This window comes from Lagopus leucura, unplaced genomic scaffold (assembly GCF_019238085.1).
Source record: "Lagopus leucura isolate 7727_CA_CO unplaced genomic scaffold, USGS_WTPT01 Super-Scaffold_73, whole genome shotgun sequence".
Lineage (NCBI taxonomy): Eukaryota > Metazoa > Chordata > Aves > Galliformes > Phasianidae > Lagopus > Lagopus leucura.
Window position 1 is genome coordinate 16826899 of NW_024962252.1, and position 16234 is coordinate 16843132.

The following is a 16234-nucleotide window of genomic DNA, read 5'->3' on the forward strand; positions in this document are numbered from 1 at the left end:
TCTGTGCACCAAGTACACCTGCATTTCCACATTCTCAAGAGACCTTAGATCTCTTCCCAGCACTCAACCCAGCACATTTAGTGATATAACCCCAGCTGTTTTCACTAGTCAGGAGTGTCCAATCTTTATTTACGAGGTCTGCAATATCTACTTTTCTACTTTATGCGAGGTGTTGATCTTACCTCTATATCCAAGTATATCTCATTCTTTAATATCTTTGTCCTAAAAGGTTCACGTAACTTCCCTGTGGATGGAAAACGGATCTTTTTTCTTTATTTTATGGAAATAAAACTATATCAAAGAGAGCAAGTCTATAGAAATAGGTGCCCAAAGGCAACACCAGGTAGAAGAATGCTGGATTAGACTTTGAAGGCAATAGGGAATGCTGTATGCTTACAAAGGATTCAGGAAGCTAAAGCACTGTCTAGAGCTAAGCACTGCAGTGTTTATGAATATCTGGCTCTCTCATAAGTTTATGTGTTGGAAGTACAGTCAAAGCAGACTCACATTCTTCTGGAGGTGCATATAGACATTGAACTGAGTGAGACGTGTCATTTCATAGTGGAAATGGTGCTTATATCGGCTGAGACTTTCCCATTGATCTGTTTTAGCCAGTGCCCACTAGAGCTAAGTGTTCATGAACATCTGGCTCTGTGTTAAGTTTATTCATTAGTAGAGTCACACAACTTTCACAAAGAGACACGAATGTCTCATTTTGAATGGCTCCCTTCATCCTGTGTCTCCTCCGCAGCAGCATGTCGAATTCACGTCCTTTCACCTGCAGGTATTTCCAACAGATGCCCTTTCACGTCCAAACACGGGAGAGCTGAAAAGTGAAGCAGTGGAGTCAGAAGAGAGGGATGCAACCGTCTGGATGCCTTTCCCCGCGGCCGCGGAGGCTGCGCACCCTGCCCGCTCGGGGAAAGGCAACCGGGCGTGTGGGGCCGGCTCGAAGCCCCAGCCTGGTCCGGCATTGGTTCCCGAAGTTCCCGCGTCATTTTCTCCCCACACCCCGCTTGGCACTGGCAATCACAAGTCTCAATGGAGGGGCGGGAGAGAGCTGTGGAGCGCTGAGAGGGTTCCTCCAGCCCCCCGGATCACCACCAGGGATGTCCGGGACTCAGCCCGAGGATGCTTCGCCTCCTTGCAGGAACTGGACATCCTCTCCAGAGCTGAACGAAACGAGGGAACCTTTTTTAACTCCATCCGCCGATTACGACGATGAGGAGTTCCTGCGCTACCTCTGGAAGGAGTATTTGCATCCCAAGGAATACGAATGGGCGCTGATCGCCGGATACATCGTCGTGTTCATCGTGGCTCTCGTCGGGAACGTGCTGGGTGAGTCTGGCTTCCGAAGTTTGCCCAACCTGCCTTCACTCGCGGGCAGATTCCGCCTCTCCCCGTTGCAAACCTCGGGGAACCGGGCTGCGGGGAAGGGGCCGCGGTCACCGGGGCGGGTCGGAGCTCGGAGCTCGGCGAGGCAGCCCGGATAGAGCCGCCGCGGGCTCCGTCGCTGTCCGCGGGGTGAGGTGCTGAAACAACGCACACCGCCGGCGACTCCGCCTCTCAACCGGTTGCCCTTGTTCCCCGGGCTGGAAATCACAAACGCGGGCATTTTCTAACGGCTGTCCGTAAGAGACGCGCGTTTTCTAACGGACAGGCACGGGGGAACGGCCTCGGGGTGACGGACGCCGGGGAGCGGCCGCTGGACCTCGCCCCGCGGCGAGGGGCCGGGTCGACTGTCCGCCCTCAGGTCGGCGGTCGGCGGCTCTCTCGCAGCCCCGGCGGCGGGGGCGGGCTCCTTCCTGCCGCTCTCCCGCCCCCTCCCCGCTCCCACGCACCCGGGTGGGAGGCGGCGGGGGGCTTATCCGCTTCCCGCGGGCGCCGCTGACGGGGACGGGCGGGGGCGGTATGGGGGCCGGGGGGCAGCGGCTCTGCCCTGCTCCTCGTCCCCAGCCCCAGCTATGACCGCGCCGTGACAGCCGCCCTCGCCTCGGCGCGGGGGAGATGGCCGCGGGGGTCCCTGCGCTCGTCGGAACGCGTTGAGCGCGATAAATAACGTCTTTGTGAATGAACGTGCGCATAGGGAGCGGAGTACGCCGTGAGAATCAGCTCCAGCGGAGCCACGGCCATTTGCATTTTTCATTCCCATAACTGACATTCTCATGAACGGAGCGGCTCACTAGCGCCCAGCCCTGCCATGTGGGCCCTTCATTCATGAATTTCAGCGCGTCATGCGCTCTGCCGGCGCTCCAGGCTTCCCGAGGCACGATGCAAATAAAGCTTCAGCCAAAGACAGCGTTCTGCACGGCTCTTTTTTTCTTTCGATAGTCTGACGGTGCTATTTTTGTCTGGAGCTGCCGATAAACACCGAGCGTGTACGTTGGGCAACACATGGAGCCTTCACCACAAAGGCTGTGTAGCAGAGTGCGTGCTGGACTGCTGCTCTGTGGTCACAGTATAAGACAGCTGCCTTCTCACAGAGCCTGTGCTTTGTACTAGAAAGAAAAGTGCCTTCCGTCTGATCCTGAAAGAGGACAGCTTTTAGAACTGTCTGTGTTTAGCCGTCCCAATCTACTCATTCTGTAAACAGGCTGTCCTCTAGCCTTTCAATATTCAAGGTCAGATCTTCGGCTACCGGAGCTCTCATCCTGTTTACTTCTCCTCCCCCCCCCCACTCCCCCGAAGGAAGAGAAGAAAAGATTTCCTCTCTTTTCACTTGCAAACAGAAGCAATATCGGTGCTCCTCCCTGTCGTGCCTACCTTATCTTTGTGCCTGGGATGAAAGCTGGCATTTAGCTGTCCACCCACCTGTCCTTCGACAGGATTGCTTCTATCCAAGCCTCCAAGCCTTTATGCATCACACAGACCTCACCCTTCCAAAATGCTGCCCCTGTTCACTGCCAACTTATTGGGATCTGCAGGTGCAGATGTTCATTAGCTGAATACTGTCTCATCTTTATGCAAGAAAACTGATTGCAGGCTCATGTGTTGTTGAGGGCAGAAATTGATGTGGTCTTGCAAACACATTTTTGTGAAACCTTGTTTATTCAATTAGCAGTGAAAGTCTGAGAATGATGCATCTCCAGAAAATTCCTGCTTGAAAAATTCTTACATAGGGTTAATCTGTGATTTAGTCTTGGACCTTCTCAAAGTAAACCAGATGTGGTTTAAATGGCTAGCAGTGTTTTGGTAGAGTATAGTAAAGTTTTAGTGCTTCATCATGTCATCCTTAATGATGCAGCCTCTGCTTAGATTTGACTAATGCATTTGGACTAGTGTGAGATGAGAAGTCAGAGTTTTGCTTCCATTTGCCCATGTTTCACTCAGTTAGCACTTTGAAATACAGGAAAGACCCTTGAAAATCTTAATATCTGGTTGTCGTTTTCAATTGTGTATTCATATAGAATTAGGTCACTCATTGTACTCTCAGAACGACATTTGTGCAAGTGGAAAGCATAGCACAACCCTTAGATATTAGTAATGAACCAAATTTAAGCATTCTGACACTTAATTAACAGCCAAGGTAGAAAGCTTGAACTTTGACATTTTGATTGACATTTACTGGGCTTTTGGCTGATCTGCTCTGCAGGAGTTGTCCTGCTAATAGTAGCATACAGCAAGGTCTGCACTGCTATTTAGCTGCCAGTTTAATTAGGAGTGTTGACATACTCTGTCCAAACTGCTGCACAAACCAGCTAAAATGAAAGGCCTAGGCAAGCCTCTGTGTTTGAATGCAGGTTTGATTACAGCATTCAAGTTCTTCATATCAGTAATTCTTGTGTGTGCCCACTCTAGCTGCTCACCAGAGATTTCACTGGAAGCCACTAAAAAGGAACAAATTCGGAAGTTTTAAAACATTCAGATAAGCTGAAATCATGGTGATAACATCAATATGTTTTGTCCTATTTTCTTTTTCATTTAGACATGATTTATCAGCAAAAGCAGAACAGTCACTGAGGGTGAGGACTTTCTGTTTTTCATGTAAGACCAAAGCATTCTCTTACCATATGCAGAAACAAAATTACAACTTCTTTGCAAAGCAAGGGGAAGCCAAGGGACTTCTTAACAGTGGACTTTGAACTAATTGTCTACTTCTTTATTTAAAAACAATTATTGAAATAGAAATGCAGGAAAATAAAGAAGGAAAGATATATTTAAGATGCATGGAGGTCTCTGGTTACTGGCAAATAGATTCCTCATGAAGTAGTTGCAGCAGTTAAAAACTGGAATAAGGCTAAGAGGGATAAATAAGTAATGTCCAGTCCTACACATTCAACTGCAATTACACAGACAAAGAATGGGAATGGTTCTCATTTAATGCATTTATTCAAGTAGGTCAGAACTTTTCTAGTGAAATGTTTTCCCTTAGGAAGCATACACTCATCAAACCCAAATGGTACGGCAGAGATCACTTGACATGTTTAAAGAAAGGACACAACACAAGCAGCCTTCTAGTGTCTTGACAACTGGGTTGCTGGCTCTCTTGGCAGTCTCCCTGCAGCTGGCAAGGGCTGAGGGCCTGAGCTACTTGCCTGCACCCAGCTTGAAGCTCTTCAGCACTGCTGGCTTCTGTGGATTGGAGACCATGCAGAACATCAGCCAGAGGCCTCAGAAACCTTATTTATTCATGGAACTAAGTGATATTTGTTTCTCCTTCCAACTTAGAATGAAATCCTGCCTAATTGACAGAAAACTAGTCTTCTCTGGATAGTTCTATTATTTACCGTCTTTCATAATAATCTCTTCTGCCATGTTATGGCAACATCTGTACAGAACCCAACTGTTGTCCTTTCCTCAAAAAATTCACAGTCCGATTCATAAACTCAGCAGCATTCATTTGATGTTTACTTACTATTATTTGATTTTTAGAACTTTTTTTTTTCTGAGTGTAGAAGAAAAATTGAATGTCTGGTTTTAAAAACAAACTTCAAGTCGATGCTATCAATAGTCTATTCGATGCTAGCAAATGTCTCAGCGATTGCTCTGTTATCACTACCCAGGTATCTAGAGAACACTGAGATCTATGCATACATGCATGTGTTGGCAGAACTGGATGAACCATGTTTTCCTGTAAATGATGCCACGATTTTCATAGAATTATAGAATCATAGAATGGCTTAGGTTGGAAGGGACTTTAAAGATCATCTAGTTCCAATTCTCCTGCAATGGCCAGAGTTGCCACCCACTAGGGCAGGCTGGTATCCACACCTAGTCTGGACAACCTGTTTCTTCACCACCCTCTGAGTAAGGAATTTTCTGCTAACATCTAACCTATGTCTCCTCTCTGTTCATTTAAATGCTTTCCCCCTTGTCCTATCACCCCTTGTACAGTCAATCCCTTTCCTGCTTATAAGTTCCCTTCAAGTACTGGAAGGCTGTGAGGTGCTCTTTCTGGAGCTTTCTCTACTGCAAGATAAACAAGTCCTACTCCCTCAGCTTTTCTTCACGGATAGGTACTCCAGCCCTCTGACATTTTTGTGGTTCTCCTATGGACCAGCTCCAACACTTCTACATTCTTCTTGTTTGAGAGCCCCAGGTCTGGATGCAGTACATCAGATGAGGCCTCATGAGGGCAAAGTAGAAGGGGACAATCAACTCCCTCTCCCTGCTGGCCACCCTTCTGATGCGGACTAGAATACAAAACAATAATTCTACTGTAAACTCATTTGATGACAAAGGAGGAGGATTGGAATCAGAAAAATTGGGAAAGTACCTAGTCTCAATGGTCAGAAACCATCAAAAGGTACTGAAAAAGAAACAAAAATTGTATTCCTTTTCATATGGGCTCCCATATTGTGTTTTATTCATAGCTGTTCTTCATAGTCTTGTGGGTTTTTTTTTTTGTTTTTTTTTTTTTTTTGTTTTTTTTTTTTTGTTTGTTTGTTTGGTTGGTTGGTTTTTTTACTTTTGGAACTGTAAGAACATTTTAGAAAGTAAAACTTTAAGACTTGTCTGCCATCTAGCAACTGCTTTCTACAGCACTGCTGATGAAATATCTCCTATCTGATATTATTTGATATGCCATAAACTTTGACTTAAGTGCTGGATATTTCAGCAGCTCCTGCAGAAGAACAAACTATCAGTCAGTAGTCAGAATTCCCATACTCACATGCATTTGACAGATTGCCTAGGAAGCAAATAGCAAACATTATTATTCCTTTTTTTTTTCTATTTTGTCATTTTTACTTTCAAGATGTCCTCCTGATAAACATGTGGAACTCTTCTAGAAGAACTCATCTAATTGAATCTTACGTTCTCATAGCTGTAAGTCTGGTAGATCTGAAGACTAAATCTGCTATTTAGTCGAAAAATAGCTGCAGTCTCGAGAGTTATAGGGCATCAGGGTATGTTGCCCAATGTTGATGAGTGAGGTTTTGAAAGAGTCATATACATAAGGAAGAAGGAAAATAACTCATCATAGCTCTTCAGCCTCTATCCAGCCCTACAAGACTTTCAGAAACAGTAAAGCCCAGTCTACCAGGAGCTGAACAGGGACTAACACACCTTTCCCCTAGTTTTCCTAATGCAATTCCATTTTATGATGACAGATGCATTTTGAAATATATAATTCAGAAGTTGCTGAGATTTTCAGCTCTGGAGCTCTCTTTGATTTTTCCAAGCCACACAGGTTCAAATTTGATTCATAGTGAAGTGTGAAATTTTTTATCATAATATTATGTGCACTATGACAGCTACATTAAAGGTCCTTCCATCTCAAACATGAAGTGTGTCAAGATTTTGTAGTTTTTTATCATTACTATGGATAGACAAATATGTATAAATGCATCTTTGTGTGTGGTGGGGCAATTTAAAACTGATCAGCCTGCGTTAATCCATTTAGTGAACTCTGGAAATTGTGTGAAGATAATTTCTGCTTCATCCAGAATTGATCAAAACTAATATATTTGGCAGACTATTTGCATAGTGTAGCTGACCTTCCAGTAAAAACTCGCATTCCATTAGACTGTTAATTGCCCAAGATTATGTAATGTGACTGAGGTAGAAAATGAATTCTGTGCCAATTAGATGATTGCGCTATTACTCCCAATTGTAATTTGTACAGATAAGCTTCCAGCAAGCAGAATTTAGTTCTTATGTTCTTCTCTTGCATTGTAATAATGAAGCAATATGTAAAATACAGAAATGGACAGCCAGCAACTCCAGCTCATAATTCCTTTTAAAAGCCAGAGTCGAATAAAGCACTTGGTAGCTAGAAAACACCTCAAAAGTTACACTGCTGCTAACTGTGCAATGTATATGTTTTTGTTTGTTTGTTTGTTTTAATGTAAACTCTCATTCTGTGGGAGACAATAGTACATTTCAACCAGGCTGACAACAAAGAAAATGTCTTACAATTACATTTTTCCATTGCTATTCAGCTATATGTCTTATTGTTCCAGTGTTTCCTAGACTCCTGTAAGAAAAAAAGAAAATGCAAAGGAAACAGCACATCTAGACTTGTTTATCTGTGATACATAGGCTGCACACCTAACACTTGCTCCTTTTGTCATGCTTCGATGATTTGTTGATGGGTGTCTAGTCTGTCCTGTGAGGAGAAGCTGTCACCTTACATACAGGGTATGTAATTCCTTTGTAGGTGCAGCCTAGAACATAATCCATCTATTCTGCTTCCAATTAATGTATTCAAGGATAGTTCTTCTCTGCTGGGCATTGTTACCAACTGTAGGAATATTTTCAATATTTTCATTACAATAGCCACTGTATCAGAAGTATCTGTTTTTGTATTATTCTTTCTATTACTTTTTCAGTGTAGCCCTAATCTTGTATTAGACTCTTTTTTCTTTTTTTTTCTTTTTCTTTTTTTTCTTTTGATAGGGCGAGTGGTCAAAAAAAATGAAAAAATGTTTGAGTTCAGAGCTTGATAGTGGGTAAGAGATTGACAGCACAGGCACTAGATATCATCTTCCTATTCACAGCAGAAATTTCTTTGTTTTAGATCTTTTGTTCTCGCTGCTGGTTTAAAAAAACCCTAATTATATATCCTCTGCAATTTACTTACAGTGCTTTGCACCCCTTAATCAAGATTTTTAATGAAGTTATTGAAAGACTCTTAGAAAGCTTTCCTAAAATAAACAAAATAAGCTTGGATTTAGGCACCAAATTTTTATACACTTATGTTAAAGCAGAAGAATTCTCAATCAGGAATAGAACATAATGAAAGTAATTTCAGTGATAGATTTTTCTAACTGAACAGTATACATTCATTTATTGTTTCTACAGGAGCTCTGGAAGAATCTCATTTTGTAGCTTATCTACTCAGCCTTCATTTCAGCGTGATCATGTTGATAGACACTCCACCACTGAGGCTTTGATGCACAGTACATAATGTCATAACATGTAAAAGAACAAGGGAGAGATTTCATAGAATCATAGAATATCCTAAGTTGGAAGGGACCCAGCTGGTTCATTGAGTCAAACTTCTGGCTGCACACAGGACCACCAGAAATCCATGTAAAGGATCAAATTTTAATGGCTAGTGTTTATAACCGCGTAACTTCTTTGTGGCTTTATTTTTAGTCAAATGATTGTGATAATGAGTTTCTACAGTGAACTAAAGCCATTGAAGCTCAGCATAGTGGAGGCAAAGATATAACATTTTATTTATACTCAGGTGGAATTTATTACAAAAAAAAAAAAAAAAAAAAAAAAAACGAGACAAGACATTGTGCCTTTAATTATCTAAGGAAAGGTCATGTATTGCTGTTTGCAGAAATTACGTTTTTATTTTGACCAAGAAGTCTAGTTGGAGGATGACCCATTAAATGTGGTTGACAGGACTTCTAGAGTCTTAGGAAATTAATTTAGGTCTTCTGTAAGGCATATATTGACAGCTGAACTGGCTATTCACCAATGGAAGGAGAGCTGCATAATGTTTAATATGCTCAAGACATTGTAATTCTTCCAGGAGGCAAGCAGCTGCCTTATATACCAGCTGGAGCCTCTGTACTGTTTTCATATTTATCTTCAGATACAATGAGCTATGCTCACTGAATAGGTGGAATTACAGTCTCTAATTAAAATGCCCTGGGGCACAAAACCAACAGGGATTCAATTTGAACATGAAAAAAAACAATCTAAAACCCTCACCACATTGTCTTATCCTCAGGACTATGAGGTATATGAATTTTCTCAATGAACTTAGTATCTTTCTTAAATTTTAACTTTACTTTTAATTGTTCTGTTTAGTCCTTCTGGATACTCTCCTGTGAGCCTTCGGGGGATGGACGAGGGATGCTTGAAGTGTGAGTGCTGATAAAAACTTCGTTAGAGCAGAATGTCCTCAATGGGGAAAACCTCAACAAATTTTCCCAAGCCTTGCCTGCCCGACAACTCGAGCTAGTTTGCAGTCTTTCACTGACACTGTGTGGCTGAGGCAAGAACAGCAGTCGTTTTGGTTAAAGCTCTTCTTTTGAGTCTGGTGGTGGGGAAAAGAAAACCAACAAAACAACACAAAAGCATCTGCTTGCTTATTTTTGTTTGTGGAAAAGTTACTAGCTGGAACCCTTAATCATTTTATAAAATAAAAACTAAAATACAGAAATTATTCAAATAAATAATGCAGGTAGTTAAGTTCCAGCACGGTGTCCTCTCAGTCTGGGAGTACAACACAGGAGAAATTTTCTCAGTTTATCTCTCCATTTCTTATTGAGCTTGTGAGCTTCTCTTTTTCACTGCCCATGTTTATGCACGTTCTCCCACCTTTCTCTCTCACATTCATAGCTGGGAATATCCAGGGCTGAGTAAAAGGTTTGAACTTATTCAAAGCTTATTCAATGTTTTCACTGGTTCATAGATCTACTGAAAATCCCAGTTTGGGCCACCACAGGATGCTCTAACTAAATAGGAAATCCATTCAGACTGTGGTGTCTCCCATTTTTTTCTTAGAAAGACTGGTGCTAGCCTCATCTTTCATGATTTTGGAGTACTCCTTGGCAAAATCCACTTCCAGTTGACAAGTGCTCCTACCTTTTTCATCACTGCTTATCTTCTCCAGGTCAGCAAGAAAGCTGCTGATGTCTGTCATTCCCTCTGTGTAGGCAGATGTTGTACTTCAGTGAGACATCTTTGTCTGGCATGTTCTTGTAGGGTTTGCACAGGATCTGCATGGCTTCACTTCTCTGTTGAACTATTTGAGATGGATGGGATGAGAGTAGAGAGCATACAAAATTATTTTGCTAGGATACTTTATTACTTCTAGTATATTCAATGGCATAATCTGACTACTTTGCACTCTCATAAAATAATATTTTTTTGAACATCCCATAAAGACCTTTTCTCTGTGATCTGCTAGATCACTGGTGTGGCTGTGAGGCTGACATCCAGGGCAACTGAACAAGCTTGGACCGAGAGGTAGACTTAGAAAGACAGCCAGTCTAGGAGAAATATATTGAATTTACTTGCTGTCACTTATACCATACTGCCCTGTTCGGAGATCTTGAATCAAATCCTTACAGTTCTGTTTAGCCTGGCACTGAAGGAAAACATTGCCAGTGTGTAAGCAGGGTGAATGCAGTGCTTCAGCCAGCAGAGGGCAATGGATGGGGGGAAACGTTTTAAAATCCTTTATTTTCAAAGGCTTCTGTAAGAGTCTTTCTTAACCATATCTTTTTTTGTTTGTGTGCTTGTTTTGTTTTTTAATAGAGTCAGGGAATAAGTCTCTGGGAGACTTCCTAATTAATAAGGTAGTATGTAAGCATGCTAGTTAAATCACACAAAGAATGAAAATGAGTTCAGACAGGTAAACACATAAACATACAGAAATTATCTTTCATTTCTCTGTTTGTAAATTATTATTTTTTTCACCTTTCGGGAGTCTCTTGACCCTGTAAATTAGAATTCCTTTCAGACTTACTTTCTTTGTACTGGTTTTGCCTCCTGTGCACTCCTGCCTTACTAAGTAGCAAGAAACACAGTCCTTTTTATTTCCCTGAGGAGCAGCAAGTACTGAAGTTCATCTAAATTCCATCTTAGTTAAGCTAGTGTGATCTGGAAGGCTCAGCACAGAGCTGTGAATTAGGAGTCTAATATTTTTATCCCATGTCTGTTTTACCGTACGGCCTTCGACAACTTCTGTTCTGTGCTTTACTTCCCTTACTTCAGAGATGAAAATTATTTATTTTCTTTTTAGCCCTTTGAGGTTTTGTTTGCTGACAGTTGTAGAAAGCGCTGAACACAACGTGCAACATGCAATGAATTGATTTCTGGCGTAGCTTGTTGTCAGTGAAATGGAACTTGCATTAGTTAACTTTGTGGATTTTCTCCTCTGTTACATGCTGACTGAATCTGCATTGTCATAATGTCTGTTATAATTGTCATCATCCTATGATCCTATGATAATTTTAGTAATCCCATGTAGCAATAATTAATGAAGCTCTGGATAGTTATAATTATCTTACTGTGATAGATAAGTAGTTACTTGAGTAGATAACTGAAATCACCCAAATGAGCAGTAAATACAATTAATATTTATACTTTGAGCTTTTGATTTATAAGTCTTGCCTTTCGCATATCTAGGGCCACAGCCAAAAAAATAAAAATAAAATAAAATATCCAACAAAAAACAGAAATTCAGTATCAGGAAGAAAATAATATAAGAATTGAATACTGTGGGATACACTTCTAAGGGCAGAAAAGTGCTTTGCAGCGGGAATTTGGCTTGATTTTACAAAACCATGATTCAATCAATCTCAATAAATCAATAATCTCAATTTATTTCTTTTGTAACTTCAATTCAAATTATATTGTATTATATTGTGTCATCTCACATTCCACTATCAAATTTAGTTAATTACTTTCCTCCCTTATCTCACTGCTGCTGTTTTGCTTTTAGACCCATCTCGGTGTGAGTCCCCCTACCTCATTTAGTCATGGAACCAGGCCAAACCAAGTCAGAACCACTGAAAGGAAGATAATAAGAACATCTAAATTGACACAATAGGGGTTTTAGAAGAAACGTTTAAGGAGTTAGTTGGTAAAATCACCTTTCCTGAAAGAAATTGAAGACCATCTCTCTCTTCCCTCTCCCACTGTCCTAAATCACCCCCAAATACTTAGATCTGGACATCATGAGGAAATACTCCAATCTTAACTCTTGCTAAAGGGCTAGTGAGGACTTGAGTGGGTATTTGGATCACTGCAGTCTGACAACAAAGATGTGATCCAATCTGAAGATCATTCAGAGAGCAGCAAGGAGGATGTTTGCAGAAACATCTGCAGTAATAAATAAAGAAACAAACAAATAAATATTAAAAAATCAGAGTTCTGAAGTTGTACAATCTGAAAAGAAAACTGTGTAGAGGTATAATAACAATCATTATATATCATATCTCACATATGTGAAGTGTTGCCACAGGGGAAAGCTATTTGTCATTGCTGCCTGTGTACAGAAATGTTATATAAAGAGCAGCAAAAGAGAAGTAGATTAAGCACTAAAAGATTAATTTCTTTTTATGAAAGGAAATATGGCTCAGCATTGCAGCACATTTAAGAGAGGCTTGATATTTTCACCTGTAACAGATTTTGAAAAGCAAACTTGCCAGTAGTGGCTTACTGGTGCTTCTGGTGTAGTTGGGTTGGCATAAAGACTTAAGCAAGTCAAGATTTGTGAAGAAATCTATTTTACTAGAACAACTGATATTAGCTGGGAGTTGGACACAAGGTTTCATGCACACCATGCTTCTTAGGACCTGAAGAAGCATCTTATCACAAGAACTTATGTGACTTCAAGGCTGTATTTTTTTTTTTTTCCATCTGTGTTAGTTTAATAAGAGAATGGTCTAACTCTAGCTGATTCTGTTTTATAGCTCTTGAGAACCCTTCAAACTCTTTTCTGTGGCATTCTGTGATCTGTTTAGTATTTCTAAATTAAGCATAGTGCTATATCCTGACAGATTAAGGAGACTTCGACTCTTCATTTAGATTTGTATGATGGATGAAATAATGTTTGTAGGAGAAGAATCTTTGATATACAGTTAATTGCACTGTTTTCTTACAAGAATTACACTGTGGCACTGCAAGAAAATGCTGAGTATGAGTCTCTAGAGAGCTTTTGATGAATCTGCAGTGTTCAAAAGCTATTGATTGTTATGATCTCTGAGGAGCTAACTATTAAAATTATTACAAAATCTATTTTAGGCAAGTTTCTCAGGCTCATTCTTTGTATTTTTAATGTATTAGCTTATGAATTTATTGTATCCATGTTAAAGAAGGGATTTGTTTCATCTGAAAAAGCCTTTCAAAATTGAAAAAGATAAAAAGAGAGAAAAGACACTAAGCAAAATTTAAAAGCACATCTTTTAAAGTATTTTCTACACACTGCTTTTGATTACAATAATCATGGTCAAAAATATGCCACGCTTAAAGTACATTGCTCTTAATACAGCAAAAATTGCATTCATTTACTTACTTCAAATCATAGATACCTTTTCCCCAGGCAAACGGTACAGATTCTCTGCAAATGCAGCAAACACATTATGTCCAGCAAAATAATTTTATTAATTGTTGTTTTCTTGATAGAGTTCATAAGACTCCATGTAGCAGTTCAAATCAAGCAGCACAATAGCATAAAAAAAAGATAAACCTTTACAGAGGTAGGTATTTATTGTCATGGAATAGAGCCAATGGATTAAAATAGTCATGAAGAATGTTGCAAGAATAGTCAGTGAAAATAGTACTTGAAGTACAATAACCTAGTTTATGAAACATCAGATGTTTTCCCTGCTGTGGTCTGTGCAAAACTACTCTTTGTTTATTGAGAATCTCCCTACATGAACATTTTTTTTTTCCACTCTAAAAGAAAACACACAGCTTCTACACCAAACAACATACTCAGATGTTCTGTCCCTTAAACAAGGGACAACATTTCCTTAATTCCAACAAAAAAAAAAAAAAAAAAAAAGTTTTCCTGTTAAAACATTTCCTAAGACATTTCCAATTTATTGACTTCTCTTTCCAAATTCAGTTTGTATTGCAGTGTGGAAGAATCATCACATGCGAACAGTCACCAACTATTTCATAGTGAATCTATCTCTGGCTGACATTCTGGTCACAATTACTTGTCTTCCAGCAACTTTAGTGGTGGACATCACAGAAACTTGGTTCTTTGGGCAACACCTCTGCAAAGCAATTCCCTACTTACAGGTATTATTTTACTGTGTTTGTATATATGTTGTCCATGTTACACAAAAGAGAGAGAGCTATAGTGTCTCGCTCATGGTGATAATGCAAGTCTGTCACAGCTACTGAGGTAGAAACCTCAGGATACCTACAGATCATGAAATCACTGTTCTACTTGTGAATAAATTTGTGCTTTGCAAACGCTGTTAGACTTGGGCAATGCACCTCCTGGATCGTTTGTCTAATACTCTTCACTTTTTTATGATCTTTTTAACAATTCAGAAGAGATATGAAAAAAAAAAAAAAAAAAAAAAGCCTGGTAATAAAGAATTATACTCTGTAAGGGGACCTAAAAAGCTACACAAGTATCCAGGACATAGAATCTGAACTTCTGAAGAAGTCTGAAGGGACTCTATGCCTGCATGTATGTTTAATGACTTGTTTTTCTCTCTTTAAAGGTAGTCATACTGTCCTGGGAGTCAATCATATTGGCTACTTTTAATATACTTGATCAAGCCTTCTGTCTTATTGCCACTTACTACCAATGGACTTAGTAGTTATGAGATCATTTGCACCTATATGATTGACAGATACCTTTTCTGAGTAAAACTGCTCAGGTGAACTCACTGGGCATAGTAGAGTGGCAGCATACTTGGCCTTTTTTGTCATTATAAATCAAAAGAATGAAGTATAACTCTTAATGCAGGTGGATGATCATCTCCATGCACCAAGCATGATCTGTGTTTTCAGTAGAGACCAGGCTGAAAACACACATTCTCAAGGGCAACAGTTCTCCAGCAAGTATGTCTTCTACTGCATAGGATGAAAACCACAAGACTTTCAAAGCCTCCATTCTAATGGGAGAAAATCTGAAGAGAAAATGAAATGATCACTGAACAATAAAACCAAAGTGATAGGTTATTTGCTATACTGAATAGAGGGCTAAAGTAATATTGTCTGCTCTAAGTTCATTGGTTTGTTGTTGTTTGTTTTTTTATTTCATGGGATTCTAGATTTCCATTGTTCCTTTGAAAATTGAAAAGGTAAAGTAGTAGTACAGATAATCAAATATAGCAGAAAGAAAAAGCACATTTTAAAAAGTTGTTCATCAAAGAAATAATGATCTAACTGTGACCATTTTTTGGAATAAATTTTTCACATACTTTGCAAATTCTAACTTGTATAAATTTATTCTTTCAGAATCTGACTGCTACTCCTACTCTGGGTAGAACCCTTATATGTGTATTGTATATAGATGTAAGACACAGAAATAGAGATATAAGGAAAAATGTATTTACTGAGAGGGTGGTCAAGCACTGGTACAGGCTTCCTTAGAGAGCTGTCTGATGCCCCACACTTGTCAGTGTTCAAGAGGCACTTAGATAATACCATTAATAATATATTTAACTTTTATTTAGTCCTCCAGTGATGAGGCAGATGGACCTGATGATCTTTGGAGGTACTTTCCAACTGAACTTTTCTATTTGATTGTACAGTAGATGAGTGTATCTGTTGGAATTCCATAATAAATGACTTAAAACAGAGTCTTTTTCAGAAAATAATTTCCACTTAGTATGTTCAAATAGAAAGCTAGGTATGTTGAAAATTGAAATCATTTTAAAAACTGAATAATTACGTTTACATTTACATAATATTTCCTTTTCTTCAGACAGTTTCAGTCTCTGTGTCTGTACTAACACTTAGCTGCATTGCTTTGGATCGATGGTATGCAATTTGTCACCCTTTGATGTTTAAAAGCACAGCCAAGCGTGCAAGGAACAGCATTATAATTATCTGGATTGTGTCCTGCATCATAATGATTCCTCAGGCTATTGTTATGGAGTGCAGCAGCGTGTTCCCAGGATTAGCCAATAAAACCACCTTATTCACAGTGTGTGATGAACATTGGGGAGGTGAGTGTGTCACTGATCATAAAGACCGAATTTTTCCTGTTGTTATGTAACAAAAATATCAGAATGTATTAAAATGCAGTCAGGTTTCATAAACAATGTTCATAATTATATAATCTTTCCTAGAAAAAAACTACTGTTTTTTGAAATACTCTGAATTTTAATTTTCTTTTATACTGCTAAGA

General features: G+C 39.8%; 1 protein-coding gene across 1 annotated transcript in view; it reads left to right on the forward strand.

Moving 5' to 3' along the window:
* Positions 1 to 1109: 1109 nt before the first annotated feature.
* The window catches only part of HCRTR2 (hypocretin receptor 2), a 31871-nt gene continuing 16746 nt past the window's right edge, over positions 1110 to 16234 (forward strand). The window contains exons 1-3 of the mRNA XM_042862266.1: positions 1110 to 1338; positions 13985 to 14163; positions 15809 to 16052. Of these exons, the coding sequence (XP_042718200.1) occupies positions 1110 to 1338; positions 13985 to 14163; positions 15809 to 16052 (652 nt within the window). The remainder of the gene's footprint in view (positions 1339 to 13984; positions 14164 to 15808; positions 16053 to 16234) is intronic.